This window comes from Chelonoidis abingdonii, chromosome 15 (genome assembly GCF_003597395.2).
Source record: "Chelonoidis abingdonii isolate Lonesome George chromosome 15, CheloAbing_2.0, whole genome shotgun sequence".
NCBI classification, from domain to species: domain Eukaryota; kingdom Metazoa; phylum Chordata; order Testudines; family Testudinidae; genus Chelonoidis; species Chelonoidis abingdonii.
The window spans coordinates 38,378,806-38,397,585 of NC_133783.1; the positions used below are offsets into that span (position 1 = coordinate 38,378,806).

The 18,780-nt window shown below is 41.5% G+C and overlaps 1 protein-coding gene across 2 annotated transcripts in view; it reads right to left on the minus strand.

Annotated features, from left to right (window-relative positions):
• The window catches only part of PWWP2B (PWWP domain containing 2B), a 44,906-nt gene extending 29,676 nt beyond the window's left edge, over window positions 1-15,230 (minus strand). The window contains exons 1-2 of one of the 2 annotated variants that reach the window (XM_032799726.2): window positions 15,198-15,230; window positions 11,946-12,345 (exon numbers count right to left, since the gene is read on the minus strand). In XM_032799726.2, the coding sequence (XP_032655617.1) occupies window positions 11,946-12,088 (143 nt within the window). In that variant the 5' untranslated portion in view covers window positions 12,089-12,345; window positions 15,198-15,230. Of the gene's footprint in view, window positions 1-11,945; window positions 12,346-14,892 lie in introns of both variants that reach the window. The other variant, XM_032799724.2, reaches the window with a different exon arrangement.
• Window positions 15,231-18,780: the final 3,550 nt, after the last annotated feature.

The following is an 18,780-nucleotide window of genomic DNA, read 5'->3' on the forward strand; positions in this document are numbered from 1 at the left end:
ACATGCTGCTGATCACCCAGGAGCATCTCCTGCTTTGCCTCCAGTAGGTGCCTTCAGACCTGACTGGTAAGGCTGCTGTATTTCTTTCTCAGCACCATATCCCCGGGGTGGAACTTTTTGCTGGAAGGGTAAACCTCACACCCTCACTGCAGATCTTTTTAAGCTACTGCTGTTTCAGATGACAGCTGCACATCAAAGTAGGGAAACTCTTCTTCCTAGAGGAGTGTTAGTGGAGGTCATATACAATCGAGATGGTGGCTTTCTTCCCAAGACTGGAATAGCCTTATAAATTCACCGATGCTCCCTTTGTTCCTAACACTAACCAGCATGCACACACTCCTCCAATTTATTATGCTAACTGTACACTGGTTCCATTTTTGTTTTTGCAGACACTGTTAATTACAGACCAAACTCTTCTTACCTGATTTGTGAGAGAAAACTCACCAGACAAAAAAGAAATTGCTTCCATAAGTCACAAAAGCAGGAATTGGCCCTTAATTCTGGCACTGACTCATCACTGTTCTTTAAGAGGTCAAATAATTTAGTAACTGGATGACTATAAAGTTTTAATTTGCCTTTTCTAGAAAGAACATTTCCTTTGCATTTACTTGCAGAGAGATGATGACAGCTTGACCATTTTTATATTAGATACCTTGTCTAGGTGATGTTTACTTTCCAAATTGAAAGAAAATTAGCTTAGTCTACAGGAAAAAGGACTAAACTGCCCACAAAATATAATTTAAAACTAAGCTATTTTGTTTTGAGAGCTTTACAAAAAAAAGGAAAGTCAAACCTGAGAATTAAAGGTTTTAAGTGACAGACTCTGCTAACATATTTGCTGTAAAACCACCATAAGTTGCCCATCGAACTTGAGTTATTAGTAGTGCTTATAATGGAAACCAATATAGTGCTATTATTCACGCAGCTTTGGTCGGAACTGTGTGATACTTTATTTATCCAGTTAAGTGGAACGGTTCTGGCTTGACAAATAAAACTATGCGATAAAGGAATGCCTCTATTCCACTCCATTAGAAGGTAAATTCTGTTTACCTTATTCTTACAAGTAGGCCCAAGGGTTTAAACAGAACTACCAGAGTCATTAGAGCAAGCAGGTTCAGGCCTTGTCAATTCTCTAAAGGCTTGGTCCTGCTAGCCTAACTCACATGAGCAATCCCACTGAAATCACCAGAACCCGTATGAGTAAATTTACTATGACCCAGTCCTTTATATTATCAGTGACTTTGCTATAGCATGTTTTTGCAAGAGTAATGAAGTTTTAGAAGACCATAGCCCAGCACTCAGGTATTAAACTTCTCCTGAGAAGTGGGATGACAACAGTTTCTGGGGAGAATCATCAGAATTGTGGATTACAATCAGTAAACTTGGCACTGATTAGATGAGGCTGAGTACCCTAATCTGCATCCCAAAGTTGACAATCATAGTAAAGTAAAACACATTTAAATAAGAGTAATTAAGATGCTAATGGTAAAGGTCAGACAGCTATAGCAACTGGAGACTGATATACAGCCAGATTGCATTGCCAGAGAGCGTAAGTGTGTGTAATTAACCCAACCCAAAGATCCCTGATTTGAGAAAGTTTAGTGACATCACTGAACTAGTATGAATGAATGGGGGTCTGCCTGGGCTTACTCTCTGTGCTTTAACCACTCCTTAAACCAATCAAGGGATAGCTCTGCAATAAGGGTAGATCTGACAATTAGTTAACATTTACATTGTTGTAGTGCCCAGAAGGCTCAACCAGGCTGGGGCCTCATTACTACAATTTTCTATAGAGCCTAGAGCAAAGTGATAGTCCCTAATGTTAGCTCTAGAAGTAGTCACATTGCTGTCATATGTCCAGTCCCCATGCAGTAGTTCAATCCTTTGACTGGCTGAAGTCCAGCCCTGCCCAGCCTCAAAAAATGCTGGTGGTTTGGGAGAAACTACAAGCCTCTGACTGAGGGACTGCCCAGGCTGTTAATTACTCAGATTTGCAAATCAGGGTCTATTTTAGATCCCTGGTTGCTCCAGCATTCTCAAGTAGCAGCTGCCCTGGCCCAGACAGCTTTTGGGGAAAGGGTTTGTATGTAATGAAGTTCATAGTTGTTCCCAGCTGTGTCACACTGAGATTAAAGTATTGGCAATGCACTCTCTGCAAGGCTACACAAAGCCTCGGGAAACTTAAGGTGGGGTAGCACCAGAGACTACCTTGGCTTTCAGGTTTGTTTCCAGATGGGCGTTTAAAATGATCATTTTGGTTTTGGATCTGCCTACATAAAGCTGCCACCACAATCATAATTGCATTAAAATGAGCTAAGTACAGACTGGCAACATCTTTCTAGTCTTCTGACTGAGCTTATGCCCATCCCAAAGATTTGTTTGAGGATCATAACACAGAACAAAGCAAGTGGAAGTTGAACTCTTTATATCTTAAATAACTTCAGATTGGTGGTGAAGGCAATGGCAGTGAAATAGAGGCCCTCAAGAGAAGACAATTTTCTCTATTTACTCCAGGGGGAATTCTGCACTACTGCATATGTGCAGAATTCATGTGCCATGCATTTCCTTCCCTGCAGGAAATACAATCTCCTGGAAAGGTGCTGCAGTTGTGCCTGTCTCCCACTAGAGGCCACTGTGGCACAAAACAGCAGCCACTACTGGGCCAGCCCCAGCTGCCGATAGCGTGAAGACAACATCCCCTTCTCTTCCTTGTCTGCCCACAGGGCTGGGCCAGGTCAGGAGGCACAGGTATGGAGGGATGGAAAGTGTGGGGCACATGGGGATGCTGGGTGTGTGTGTCTGTGTGTCTCAGGCTGGGGTTTAAAAGGGCTGAATTCGGTGGAGGTGCAGGGCCACACTGGGACAGGGGGTAGCAAGGACACATGAGAATCATAGAATATCAGGGTTAAAAGGGACCTCAGGAGATCTAGTCCAACCCCCTGCTCAAAACAGGACCAATCCCCAGACAGATTTCTGCCCCAGATCCCTAAATTGCCCCCTCAAGGATTGAACTCACAACCCTGGGATTAGCAGGCCAATGCTCAAACCACTGAGCTATCCCTCCCCCCCAAGCATAAGGAAGATGTGCCTGACTGATTGGGAGAGGCTAGGAGTCAGCTAGGGAATGCAATCCCTTCCTGCCCAAAACACACACCCTGTTCCATACTTCTCCTACCACCCACACTCAACAACCCTCCAAGTTCATCCCCAGGCTCCTCCCCACCAATAAATTCCCCCTCCCTCAGCTCTTCCATTACTCCTAACTCTCCCAAGCCTTTGCACTGCTTCTGAGGGGTGCGAGAAATAAGTTTCTATATTGTAGTTTAAATGAATTATTATTACTCAGTTCTGTATTTATAGGCCTGCTAAAGAATCTATTTGTGTAATAAAAACATTTCCTGAATCTCTTTTTGTCATCTGTATTGTTACAGACAGTTGCTGGCAGGTATTTTGATATAAATTACCAAAATAATTGAAACTGGAATGATTAAATTGTGTTATTTTGACAAATAAAATATGCAGAAGTATTTTGTGCAGAATTTTTATTTTTTGGTGCAGAATTCCCCTAGTATTTATTGTTTCGTAGCTTTGGACAGACTACTGGGCAAGTAATACTCAATACTATAGTATATGGCCTGAATCCAAAGAGACAACTGTGGGGACTATTTTATCCTGAGGTGCCATATTTTGCTGCTTTTGCCAACAAAGTCAGCCTGCATTTGCTTTGTTCATGTTGGGGATTTTTAAATTAGTTTTGGGGGTGGGGGGAATTCCTTTCAAATCTCCCTACCAATTTTACCTTTGGGATGAGAGGGTAAGTCCAAAGATTGTGTTGCCTTTGCCACCAACTCTACAATTTGATGGGGCGGGTTGATGGTTAGAACTTCACACTCATCCAAAGGAGCTAGGGAGGGTGAGTTCATAGAGACTGGTCCTTACATTTGTCTAGATACTTATATGGCCCTCATCATCATACACTACTCCCCTCTGTTTAATCATAAAATGTAAAAAAAGGCCATGTGACCAACAGGCCAATGCAATTTAAGAGAGGCACTGAATGAGTAGAAATTCCATTTCTTTATACCTTCTTATTTCTTTTGGAAAACTATGCTACAAATGTAAGTTACTCCAGACAAGTTTAGCTGCAGAACGATTAAAAACAACCCTACACAGGATTACATTTTTTTTCTGATCAGCCTGCAGCTGAACAATTTCTGGACTGGCATAAACCTCTTCAAATAAACTGCATAAGTAAAACCTATCACCTACTACATAATATTAAGTACATTTCATGAAACTTACTTTCATTACCACACTTCAGTTTTTAGGAAAGTCTTACACAGTAACACAAACTTAGCTAAACCTAGTTTTTTCTCCTGACCTCTACGATTACTTAACATTTTATATATCTGCACATTGTCATTCTTGATACAGCATATTCAAATCTGCTCAGTAACAGATTCTGTATTTTCATTTTCTTGAACTTAGGGGCACGTGAAAGTATCTGGCTATTATAGGCACCAGCATGTACTACAGAACATGAATTCAGTCTCAGTTTTTAGTCTTAACCTTCTGGGACATGCACAGCCAAAATGGAACTATAATTTCCTCAATCCTCTCTCCCCCTGGAGACAGGCAATACCATCCTATGTTTTGGAAATGTTTAAACCTACACAATTAAGACTCAGCTCTTTATAATTTAGATTACATCAAAATTAGCCAGTCTTGCTAGCAAGAACATTGTAAATGCAGTCAACCAGGTTATAGACCTTCCTTAATGTAAATACTAAGCTAGGATGTGAACTTGGGTTTCCACATTTATTACACTCAAGATGACAAACCAAAATCCACATAGAAATCAGTGTTTTGAACTGATAAGAGTTATCGTCAGTCCCAGTAAAGTCTGACTGCATGTCCTTTAAAAACGTGTCCCCACATGCAGGCAAGCACAGGCATTTCTTGGAAGATTATTCTATAGCTATATACGATTACCATTTTTTGTTTTGTTTTGATGCCCTCCCCTCTGTGCACGAGTTAAAGGATAAAGGGGGTGTATGGTTAGAGGGTGGAGGAAGAAGCAGCAGCTCATGCTTCCTACATCAGCTAAGGTCCAGAAGATGTGAGCTTGAAATGGTATTTTCTTTTGAAGAGAAACATCTGTTCCTTCACTGTCAGAAAAATGTGGATTGTATGTGCAAATTCCTGTGATGCTGATGGCCACACGCAAGGCTTAGAAAAAGAACGGTGTCTGGGTAAATCCTCCTAGCCCAACGGCTAAGCCAGGAGTCGGCAACCTCTGGCATGCAGCTCGCCAGGGTAAGCACCCTGGCGGGCCAGGCCAGTTTGTTTACCTGCTGCGTCAGCAGGTTTGGCCAATCGCGGCTACCACTGGCCATGGTTCGCCGTCCCAGGCCAATGGGGGTGGCGGGAAGCCAAGGCCAGCACATCCCTTGCCCGCACCACTTCCCACTGCCCCCACTGGCCTGGAACGGTGAACCACAGCCCCTGGAAGCTGCGATTGGCCGAACCTGCCGATGCAGCAGGTAAACAAACTGGCCTGGCCCGCCAGGGTGCTTATCCTGGTGAGCCATGTGCCAGAGGTTGTTGACCCCTGGGCTAAGCCTACTAGCCAGGGTGAAAGATTCCTGTGCCACCACACTTCCCAAAGCCACACACCACATATTGAAAGAAATAAAAACGGTTCTGTACTGTATTTAGTTATAGCACTAACAGTCAGTTTTCTACTTAACACCTTCTTCCCCTCCCCCCCCCAAAAACAAACATACTATACATACCTAGATTTTTCAGTTTTTAAAAATACCTTTCCCTTCCTCGTTTTATCCTACTCTTTTTATTCCTACAATAGATCATGAGGTCTCTTTTCTCCATGTTGTTTTCACTGCCCCTCACTTCTCCCTCCCAGAACTATGTTGTTTCTTTCATATTCTATCAGTCTCCCTCTTCCCCCCCCCCACACATCCCCAAAGGACTATGTTTATTAGCCAAAGACATGAGGTGCAGGCCTTTACTCTCCAGAGGCAATACACTGAGGAGAAACACACACCCCTTGCCCACCCCTCCAATGCTGGGAAAGGGAAGGGTGCTAGGATTGCTAGCAGGGTTCTGTCCTGGACCTAGCTGGGAGGCTTTAGCTTTACTCTCAACCTCCAGATAGTAGATTTCTGATATATGTGGAGTGCTAACCTACCATCTCCACCACAAAAAGAACCCCTTTAATTAATTACTAGAGGAGAGAAACGAACGCAACATTTCTTGGCTGATACAAGCTGGGTGAGATCTCTCTTTCTCCCTTTCCTCTAATTTTTGGCAGAGCCATCTACTCTATTCCTGTCATCCCTCCACCCCACTCTCACCCCACTCCAAACTTTTGTCTGGAAGAACAGCTCCTGTTGCTCAACTGTGCCAAACAGCAACATGGAACTGCTTGAATCATGTCAATTTCACTACCAGCAGGCTTCTGAGTAGTAGCACAAAGTTTGACAGGACTCTGGCCAGCTTTCACTCCGCTGTTCTTTATTAAAGCTCTAAGCAGCAGCAGAAAAGACCCACCCACTTGATAGGGCTGAAACATAGACTCTCAGAACTGCAAGGGACCTCAAGAGGTCATCTAGTCCGGTCCCCTGCATTCAAGGCAGGTCTAAGTATTATCTAGACCATCCCTGACAGGTGTTTGTCCAACCTGCTCTTAAAAATCTCCAATGATGGAGATTCCACAGCCTTCCTAGGCAATTTATTCCAGTGCTTAACCACTCTGACAGTTAGGAAGTTTTTCCTAATGTCCAACCTAAGCCTCCCCTTGCTGCAATTTCAGCCCATTGCTTCTTGTCCTATCCTCAGAGGTTAAGGACAACAATTTTTCTTCCTCCTCCTCCTCACAACTTTTTATGTACTTGAAAACTCTCATATCCTCTCAGTCTTCTCTTCTCCAAACTAAACAAAACCAATTTTTTCAATCTTCCCTCATAGTCATGTTTTCTAGACCTTTAATGATTTTTGTTGCTCTTCTGTGAACTCTCTTCAATTTGTCCATATCTTTCCCAAAACATGGCACCCAGAACTTGACACAGTACTCCAGACGAGGCTTAATCAGCACAGAAACCTAAGCATTAGAAACTTCATACCAAAAAAAAGAAAAAAAGTTTAGGTTCTGCAGAACTCAGTGACATTTGCCCAAGAAAGTTTCCAAGCAAGTTTCTTTTTCAAGCTTTGGCCATAGAGACACAATAGGTAAAGGGTTTCAGATACAGTCTTGCTCTAGCCCCTTGTTCTCGACAGGACATTAAGTGGCTTTACAATAGTAAGAATTATCCTGCTTTTTGCGGGGCCAACAGTATTGCTTGGAGTTTGAACTTTTCTTATGGAAGCAAAATCTAGTACTTCAATGTCACATTAGGCAACTGCTTTGTAAATAGATCCATCTTCCACTGCAACAGAATTAGTGCAGCCTTCACTGGCACGTTCTAGCTTTCCTTTCAGTAGCCAAATCAACAGATAAGCAAGACTAGTGTCCATTATTTTGTGCTACTGAAAGCTACCGTGAGAATCTTGACCTTAAAGTTTTTGGGCAACTAGTGATTTTGGGTGCCTAAACTGAGACACTGTAAAGCAGCTTGATTTTCAGAAGTTACTGAGTGCCCAGCCTCTTTAAGCTGTCTAAACTGGCACTCAGAAATGAGATCTCCACATCACCCTTGAAAATCTTGGCCAAAGTTTTCACAGTTGTAGGGCCCCAGTTCTCCAGTTTGGTCCACACAAGAGAACCCTTACATCCATGTGGAGCCCAATGAATTAACTGGGGCTCCACAAGGAGCCAGGAGTCTACCTGTATAGATTATTGCAAGGTCAGCACCCAAATAAGGGTAAGAGAACTAGCCCCATTGGCACCTAGATACTCCAGTATATGGCACAATATTCATAGGCTTATAGCTAGGTAGACTGACTGGACTATTAGGCCAGGGCCTGCAAGAAGGGAGACTCACCAACCAACAAGATCCATGATCCAAACCCTGTTGAAAAGGTCTAGCTGCCATGTACTGTAGCCAAGTACTGTACATGGCTCAGGGATTCCCTCTTCCATATCAGCTTCCAGCTAGAGTGATTAAAAGTTTCTCATCCCTACTAGATGCTGGAAGGGGAAAAAAAACACAAACCACTATCTTCCAGCCCTTAATACAACCTCACTTAAAGGAAAGGGTCAGGCTCCCAAATGTTTTACTAAATCTCTTTGCAAGACAGCTGAAGCATAGCCAAAATTATTGAATCAACGGAACATCACAAGGGTCTTCCCAAAGATCTTCAGCAGTATTTCTGTTTTTAAAGAGAGTAAGATGGACATCAGAAGTACCTCTGCTTAGCTTTGTGATAGCAGGTAAACAAGATGGGACCAATCACCACAAAGACATGGAAAGAGTTCTACAAGAAATGCTTTTTTTGGTCCATGTTACCCTATTTCTAATTAACACTGGTTACATATAATCAGGAAAGAGAACCCAATTTTTTGCTTTAAATCCATTTTGGATTCCTAACCCCTCTCTCTATCAGAAAAAGAGACTTTAATATATCCATTTTTGCTATGTAATTATACAGTTAAATTTCATCAGGATGTGGGCATCTGATTTGTCAGATAATTGGAGGGTTTTACCCTCTTTAACAGAGGACTCCACAAATTCAGATTTTTAAGGTAACTGATTTTGCCAGGAACTTGTGGACTGGGGATAGTGTGAACATACATTAACATTCCACTGACTTCCCCTCTGCCAATTCAAAGGTTAATTCTGAAAGTATCCTAAGGGCTCATCTACACTACACAGCCTTTGCTGATACAGATATACTGGCATAGCCCAGTATATGCACAGCATATGCCATAGAATGTTTTTCCTGCAGACATAGTAAAAACACCTCCTTGAATGACATTAACTACACCAACAGAAGCATTTACACTGGGGGGTTGACAATCACAACTATGTTGGTTAGGGAGTGTGGGTTTTCCCCCCACATCCCTGACAGACATAGCTATGCCAACAACATTTTGTAGCATACACCTAGCTTAAGTGGCTCAAAAGAGTCACATTAGAAATGGAAGAGTAGCGTATTGTTCCCATTGAAGAGGAAAACCACCACAAAAGGTTAAGAAAAGGAAGAAGGAAAAAAAAAAAAAAAAAAGAGGGATAGGCAAGTAAAATTTTGAAAAGTGCCAAAGCAACTTAGAAGCACAAGTCCAATTCAGAAATGATTTAGGACCCTGAGGGTCATATTTTAAAAAAAGACATTTAAGTGCCCCAAAATGCAAACATGTGTCTAGTGGGATTTTCAAGTGTTTTAAATGGGTTAGGTGCATAGCAAGCATTAAAAACAACAGGAGTTAGACACCTAATCCATTTTGGAATTTAAAAATTCCTACCTGCATGTCAAAGCACCAAAATACATTTGCAAATCTGTCCCCAAAGGTTATGGAAAATCTGAAGTGGTCTGGGGAAGTGATAACTATTCAAGCATTTTGTAAAAATGAAAGATTAAAAGTTTCATTTCACATGTCCCTTGTCCAGGGACTCACTGGCAAATTTTGCCAGAGTGAAAATGACTACTCAATAAATGTATAATCAACAGTCTGCCCTAGGTCAGAATGTAAATACAAATGAACAAATAGAAATGAAATCCCGCTCCTGTCTTTTTTTTTTATTTTATTTTTTTAAGTTTTAAAGTTAATTGTACAACAAGCATTACTGTCTGAAAGGATATTTTATTATTAATGGTCTTACAAGTCTTTAAGATCATTGTAATGAAATAAAGCATGCTGTATGGGAACATCACCCCTACTCTCAATAAAATTAGCATTTAAGTTTCAGGGGCAACTACTATCAAGGTCTTGACCACTTCAGGGTGGGTACAATACATTCATGATGGCATTGTGGCAGAAGACATGGCCAAGGTAGACTGCTGCTGCACTAGAATCCACAACCAAAATTAAATAAGAAGAGAAGAACATCAGAAGGCCATCCAATAAATAAATAAAATAAAACACCAAAGAAACAAACCCCCAAAACACCACCCTGAGGATTTAAGATGAGCAACAAAAACTGAAAGACATAGGCATTTTAATAGGGCCAGCTTCTGTAGAAATTCCAAAATGGAAAGCTTCAAATGTTGGAACTGAACCTACATTATTGGCTTCAGAGTCTTCAGTGGCAGAGAGAAATCAATAAAGCTGCAGTCCTTCCCCAATGGCTGACTACATAATGCAAGGATTGCTAGGGAGATTTGATATTAGTAATGCTAGCAGGCTACTTGGATAATGAGAAAGAAAACACGGGAACACTCATTTAGCTGCATCTTAGTTTAAAATGTTTGAGTTGAGCGCTTTCAGATACTGTAGACAATGAGGTAGATGGAAAGAATTAACAGGAAGCCATATGTTAACTCACATGATGTTAGTATTAATGTTTTCTGGCACATCTAATTAAGAGATAATACCAGTAGGATAATTGTCAAAGGATAATGGTTTTGCACTGCTGGGTGGGGCTGAGGAGGGGGAAAGCCTGTAGCAAGAAGTCTAAGAATGTATTAAGGAAAAAACTGAGGCCTTCAAAAAGCAGGAGACATTTATAGTGCCCACTCAGAAAATAAAACACTAAAGGAAAGCCAAGACATATATGTTTTATTAATGCTCCACTTTCCCTTCTCAAACCACTCATCTAGTAGATGGATCCCATTATCTTGCAGTGATGTATTCCAGGGACTTTACACCAGAGGATTAAATAAAGACATAATATAGATAATTGGCATATATGCTGTGTTTTAGCCAATCTGAAACTTTAAAAACAACAAACCTTTATATTTGTGTGTGATTAAATTGATTTCTAACTTGGTTAAAAAACCCACCACTAACAATAAGAAAGAATCAGCTAACCAGCAATCTGAATGGCTATTACACATTTCATTATGTCTAACAGATCATTTGTTACAGATCTGCGAGCACAGAGCACGTTAACTTGATACACATAAAAAGTATTCCACCATTGTATGCTTATATATTAATCAAAGTCTTGCTACCACACTAAAATTTTAGTGAGCGTATTAGCTCCAAATACACAGCAAATAAAGTGTTTTACTTAACTGATCCTTTCTGTATAGTGTTCTAGAAAACCCATGACTAGAATGCCCATACTCTCTTTATTTTTGCATCATTAAAAGTAACTGGTCAGTTTCCCCAGAAGATAAAGCTGTTGAAGCATATGCTATTCCTGAACAAAGAAAGAAAGTCTATAATTATGGCAGTATCTGACATCATAAGCGTATCATACCACTACCCAGCACGCCCAGACTTACTGCACAGAGGTCACATCATTAAGAACTTTGTCAAGTTCTAATATTTTTATTCAATCAAACCTTTTTCTTGACAAATGTGCAGTTTCTGTTCCAAAACAAAACGTTAACTCTACAAGCAGCCTTTGTAACAGTGAAGGCACTTAAACATATGTAATCAATTCCCCTGCTTGATGGGGGCCACACTTTTTCTAGTAACCTACGCCCATAAAAAGAGTTACTTTTAAATACTTTCACAGTAGGTGTTTCTTCTTTTCAAAGCCTCTAGAATGGTCACTGAAGTATTTTCAGATTTATTTTGCAGTGTAACTGGATAACAACCCTCTGAAGTCTCCTTCCAAACTGGATTTTTGAAAAGAAAATGAAACCAAATCCAGAGCTTGCTTTTGTAGAAGAACGCCCCCCTTTCCTCCCCTCCCCCACCTGCAATGTGCAATGCAACCTTAACTCTTTAATCCGATTATGGCCTAATCCCTCCTCCTCCCCAGCTGCTCTGATCTCTCTGTGCAGCAGCAGGCCATACTCTACAGAAAAACTTCACAGTTGCAATCATCACCCTTGGAAATATTTTGGGTAACAATCAAAGCATTGAGGGCTCCTACTTTTTAGTGCAGTCTAGGAGAATCCCAGTGAAGCGCCTCTCCCCGCAGCTCAAGGTGACCACCAACGTGTCGTTCACCATCTGCTCCACCAGCACGGGTAGCCAGGAGCCGACCTGCAGCTCCTTCGCCTCAGCCTCCTCCATGCTTGCAGGAGCTCGGCGTCCGCCTCAGTACAGCTGGAGCGCGGCGGCAGGCTCCCAGTCCGCCTGGCTTGGGCCGGCTGTCCGTTCTGCTCCGCTCTGCTCTGCTCTCCCCTCCCCCGCCGCCGCCGCCGCCGCCCGGATGGCTACATTGGCCGCTGCGATGACCTCATGGCTCCAGGCTCCCCCTCAATTGGGAGGATTAGTAGGTGCGCTGACGTCACAATGCTTCCCTCCCGGGAACGTTCCACGGCCGAATCCTGCAACAATTGGCTTCAGTTCAGGGTGATTATTGGAGAAGAGCATGTCAGTAAGACACTACGGCGGCTACTGCCGCTCACGGCGGGGCCTGGTAGGGGGTCTCCTCTCTGCCCCCACAGTACCACATCAGTAACATAAGAGTCCAGGGGTCCGCTCTGCCCTCACACCACCATATTCAGCAACATGTTAAAAGGTCAGTGCTAGTCCCTCTGCCCTACCTTGCGTTGCAGGAAAATCAGATCCATAGCATCTTTAAAGCGGGGAGTCACCCTCTCTTCCCTAACCTGGATTCTGGGAGGATGAATACTCCATATGCAATAATATGTTAATAGCCTAGATTAAGGATGTTCCCCTTCTGCACCAACCTTTCCTTTAGGGCATAATTATATCCTCCTCATTAGGCTACAGCTTGATTATTTAGACATGTCAAAGAATTTTCCTGGCCCAAATTGTTCCTTAGGAAGATAATTTACACCATTATTTACTCCTAATCCATATGTGTTGACTGTTCCTATGTAAATATGGGATGGAAAGAAGCAGTCTTTGTTTTTTTAAAGCTCAATAAGATGTTCCCACACAGCTATTCTAAAAAAGATATCCTAGCTCAAATATATTACAGTGGTGTTTAAAGGCTGTCTAAATGGCATTCAAATGCTGACAAGTATAGCAAGTCACTTGTATCCATTTAAAGGGTTAACTGCAACCTTAAATTTGCTTTCCTACAGTACCTATCAATAATGCATTTTTATAACTCAAAACCTTGCTCTTACAGAGTTGCAGCCTGCAGGAGTGTCAAATTGTAAGTGAATGAGTGAAATTTCAACAAATTATGTGTGAGATTTCAAATGCCTCACTGATACACAATGCAAAATACTTCATCATGCATAAAAGATACAGTAAAAACTGCTTTACAGTTAATCCCAAATGAGGTGTCTGATTCCAAATGAGCAAAACTGCCTTTAGAAATGTGAATTTATTATTTTAGTTTAATTTCAAGGGATATAAATTCCATTTTCCAGAATGCCTTTTTCTAAGTGATATATTGTAGGACTGGAAAAACTAAATCAGTTCTTATTCATTTAAATAAGAAAGAGACACCTAAGATACATTTAGAAAAGGGAATTTTTAGCAGACAGTAGAGCAAAAATCTGTTGCATTAGAAGGTGGCTACTATAAATCATGTGAAAAAAATCTTCTGTATATAGCACTGAATTTGCAAGAAAATATGTTTTCTTTCCCCGGGGAGTCCTCACATCAACACTGAATAGGCTCCTTTAAAATATATTTAAAGAGAAATATATTTCATTATTGTTTCAAGTAGCAATTCAACAATGTTATTTTCAATAATCAAACAGAAGCTCAATGGGCAAGTGTTCAGGTTCCTTTTTAGGCCTGTCAAGACAAAGCAACAAGGAAGTGAAAAACAGTTTCATTTGGAAGCACATTAGATTAAAAGTAAGAACGTTAAAGCTGCTTTTTTTTTCTTCATATTCAGTCAAAGGCACCAGTTGTGGGTGCTGAGTGAATCTCATAGGTTGTAAATCTTACTCTAGACTTAAAATATACCAAACTGTTCCAGAAGCGTTACTCTAGTGGGCCTATACACTGTGTAACTATGAAAAGACAAGTGCTAACTGCTTCTTACTGAGCAATGCTGCATTCAGAAAGGGTCCAAGGTCAATCAGCCCTTCCTGTCCATCTGAGATCCCACCATCACATTACTTCTTTAAATATATGTCTACAACAATGCTGTCAGAAACCTCTTTTCTTCATTATTCAATAATCATTATGGTTTATATAAAATTCAACAGTACAAGAAATAGTTCAGTAAAATAAAGCTGTGAAATAGAAACCAGACTTTTACTCACATTCACAGGAAAGAATTTGTGATTACATATATATTCCAAGGGAGCACTGAAGGCCATGATTATTACCAATTACATCTTCATATTAAAAAAAAAAAAAGAAGTTGCACTTCCTGTTTGCAAAATAAACAATAGCTTTTCTTTTTAATGAGAAACTACAGGATGGATAGCACCATGGTAGTGAAGATAATTAAAGTAATAAATGAGACACATTCTACAGTATATCAGGTCAAAGAAAAAATGACAAGATTTAGGATCTTTTTATTTGGACCCATCTATTCATTGCTGATATTTTAAAATCTGTGTTTTACTGATCAGTTTGACTAAAGTATTATAAAACCGTGATAGAATATATATTTTCCTACTATATTTAGTTTAACAGATTAAAACAAGTTATTTTAAAACTCATTGAAAAATGTTATTTAAAAAGTTTCCTCTCAAATTGTCTTTTTTTTATAGAAACAAAGGTAATTAAAAAAAAACACGGTACAGTTCAGTCAAAACTAATTCTAAACCAGAATAACTGGATTATCTGCAGGATTAAAAAGGAACAGCCTCAGCACACCTCAGCTAAATACTGCAGTTCTTTAATACCTTTAATACCATTTTTGGTGTGAGCCACAAATGCATAGAACGTTGTTCCACATTAATAAAACTGTCTTGAGGGCTCACTGAATTTACAGTGTTGTTGCTGTTGTTTACTCGATTACTTCAATCTTGATTAAGTTTGTTTGGTCAATGGTTGACCATGAGAAACAGGAGAAGGTTGCTTTGCTTATTCATTTGAAGTTAGTCGCACTGGAGTCGCCTGTAACAAGGATCTAAACGGAAAGGAGCAGCCAAAAGCTATGGGAGTGGGGGAGGAACAAACAAACAAGAAAAAAAACAACAAGCAAAACAAAAATCCAAAACAGGATTAAAATTTAACAAATGACAATCGTTGCAAAGGCACTGAAAATAAGAGAAAAGTCCAGGGCTCGCGTTACCTGAGCGATCAGTCTCCAGCCCTTTAACAATTAGTGTTTGACAATTTAGAGAGGTTACTATCTGGCATTTACTTTCCAACACGCACCCTCTAGCGGCCAAATCCTGCATTCGCTCCCCGTGACTGACCTCTCCGGCCGCTGCAGGCGGGGAAGCGCCTCCCCTGCTTTAGAAGCTGTGGCTGCTGAGTCTGACAAGCTTTAGTGGCGCGTCAGGATTGGCAGGGCAGCAAGCGCCGCTGCAGCAGCCACCTTGACTGAACGACATTCCTCCGTTCTGGCTTCTCTTAAGCGCACGCCTCAGAGATGGCAGGCAGTCCCACTGGTCACAGCAAAGCAGCAGCCATCTCCCTGCGGAGGAGAAGGCTGGCAGCTAAATTCTGCTGAAACAGAGGGGGAGATATTAGAAGTCGTCTAGGGAATTAGACTGTGGTTCGGTTTTGGCAGGCATCCTCCCAGTGAAAAGCATTAAACTGCTGGTCTTGGAAGCATTTGAAACGATTTTGAAGTTGGTGGTGGTGGGAGGGGGTGCTTAACCCGTGGTAGAAAAGTATCAAAACACCTTTTGAGCGGAGAGGTTACAGCTTTCCCACAGGTTAAAAATAAGGCTCCAATTTTCGTATTATATTTCTGCCACAAGCAGGTACTGAAGATTTTTTTTAAAAAGATTCTATTTATTGCAGTCCTCACATCTGCGCAGAAGTAAGAGTGAAACAGGAGGCAAATGGATACAAAGAATATAAAACTATACAGTTTACTTGCTAGGTTAAAAATGGACCATAATAGATGTTCACTGAATACATACTGCTTCATCAGATTTAGCCCCCAGTTTATGCATTGTAAAACTAAATCTTGTAGAAACGTTTCTATGATTTTTCTTTAAATTCCAATCTGAGCTGTTTTTTTAAACAAACGAGTCTCCAGCACTGCAGCATTGTTCCACTGCAAGAAAATCAGAAAGTGAAACTATTTTATTTTCATTGCCCAAGCTGAGAAATGAAAAAATAAAGAGCAAAAATAGTGAAACAAATTAGACTTTTAAATACCACCAGTTTAATAGTCCAAGAATTTATTAGTAACATACAGGAGGCACCAGTTATTTATTTAAATATTACTTTTAACATTATAGTTTCCTTTTAATGGAAAAATTCTTCAGTTAGTCTGGCAAGAAGTTGATTAGACATGTAAACTCCTCTAGTATTGTTCTTTTTCCAGTGTAGTTGATAAAAAGATAACCAGAGTCTTGTTAAAAGTGTTGCAATTTGATACAGAAAGAAGTTTAGGCTCCATTCCTACGCAAATCCTTAAGCACATGCTTAAATGTACACATAGGAAGAGTTCCTTGGGATGAGTCATCTAGGTTATTTAGAGGGTTTTTTACTGTCACTTTTGTTTTCTACACAATAATTTCTTATTTGCATACATCTGATTTACATGCTTGTGTTTCACAATAAATAGTATGAATGAGAAAGATGGTTTTGTGGTTAGGGCACAGGAGTGGGAGTCAGCAGATGTGGGTTCTTTAGCTCTGCCAGAGGCATCCTCTATGACCTTGGTTAAAGCACTTTGCATCTCAGTGTTTCAGCTTCCTCATCTGTAAAATGGGAATAATAAGAGTTAGCTACCTCATCTAACTTGTTAACATTTGTAAAGTGCTCTGAGATCTCTGTATAGTCGATGCCATAGGAATGAAAATTATTATTGTTCCTGTTTAATCATTCTGTTTTTATACAAACACAGAAGTCACTTTTAAAGGTGAGATATACAAGATTTTTTAAAAATTGATTTAGGGTGCCCTTTTTTGCTTTTCTATGATGCATGAAGGCCTGAAAAGTTTTTGTTTATTTGTGGGTTTGGAGCTACTGCACTAAAAACAGCTCACTAGATATTGTGGCTTAGCATCAGAGCTTGAACTCCAGCCCAAGGCTACACAGCTAGTTTCAGCAGGTAGTCCAAGCCCTGCAAGCTTCAGTCCATGGGCGGTGGGTGAACCCCACACCTTTCGGGAGGCTAGCCTGCTGGCTCTGCCCCTTCCACCCAAGGCCCTCCCCCACCACCATAGCTGGAACCCTGAGTCATGCCCTGAGTTGTGCTGGCCAGCCTGACACAGCTGTCCTAGCCTGCTCTGGGTCAGCCTGAGCCGCCCCAACCCCTGAGTCATCCTAGGCTATGCTGATGGGCCCTCTGGCTGGCCAGCCCGAGCCCTGGGCCAGCCCAAGTCACCCGAGTTGGCCCAACCCCTACTTGCTGGCCCTAGCTGCCCCGGGCCACATCGGCTGGCCCAGCTCCTGGCCGCCAGCTGAACTGCAGACATGGCTGCAGTTGAGCCTCTGCTGGCTTCAGGGTGGGTGGGCAGAGCATGAGCAGGGCCACAGGCTGGGTCTATGATACCTACTGCCCCTGTTTGAGTCTGTTGACCTGGCCTCTGAGCCTCACTGCCACAGGTTGTGTGCAGACGTACCCGCAGAGTCTGAGTTTTCACTAAGTATAAGCTGTTAAGAAGGGAAAGGAGTTTTAGTCAGGCCACTTAAAACCCTCTGCTTTTGTTAATACCTATTTAATTTGTTAAAAACGAATGAACAGTGGCTCCTATTGTTTCGGCTCTCTATTCCATAAAGGAGCATAACTGCTTTTTCATTTATCCTGGATGAGAAGTAGCTGTTATCCCCACCTGCTTCAACAAGGTTTGGCCCAACCCCCACCGTAACAGGTCTACCTCTGCCTGCTCTTACACCTCTCCCAGGTCCTCCAGCCAAACTAGATTTTATACTCCGCATATTTCTAAGTTTAAAAAATTGGAAAGAAAAACTGTGCTTATCAAGCTGCTCGAGTCGGTCAACCTGGCCTCTGAGCCTCACTGCCACAGGCTGCTGCTTGCTGAGCAGATGTACCCTGAGAGCCTGATTAGTTAGAACTGTTTTTAACCATTTTTAATCAAACTAAGTTTAAAGGTGGTCTTCCATCTTCTACAGTTCAATGTCATATTCGTTAAGCAACTCCTCCCCCCATTTTCCACTTCTTAAGTGCCATGCCAACTCATCTCAACTACACACAGTATCTCCTGAAGCAAATACAAATGTCCCATCTGAACTTCACTGCAGTACTTTGCACTGAGCGACAGGAGGCACTGTATGATCACTTGAACTGCTTCAGTAATGTTACATCTCAGTGGGGCAAGGGATATCCAGATGGTATTTCAGTGAGGGCAAGTAAGAATGTAGCACTCAAATCTGTGTCAGCTAAGGGCCAAATTCCCCTACTTTCCATAAGACAAAGCCCAAAATGCATTGGAAACACTACATATCAAAGTATGTGTGGGAGGAGAGGGCCAGATATATCCAGCCTGCATAGGGTAGTTGGCAACTTCTTGTGTGATGTAGACAACTGCTCTGAAATGGCTCCCAATATAGGAATGCAGAGACGGGCACTATGGGCAGACTGGGAAGTGGCAGGGTTATGGCTAATAAGTCTATGCTCAGTATGGATTCCAAAACCCCACAATGACAGAAGGAGAGAGGCAGTGGGTCACTTCTTTCAACCTTCTGTAAGCACTTCAGAATAAAGAATCTCTTTGGCAACAATGGAG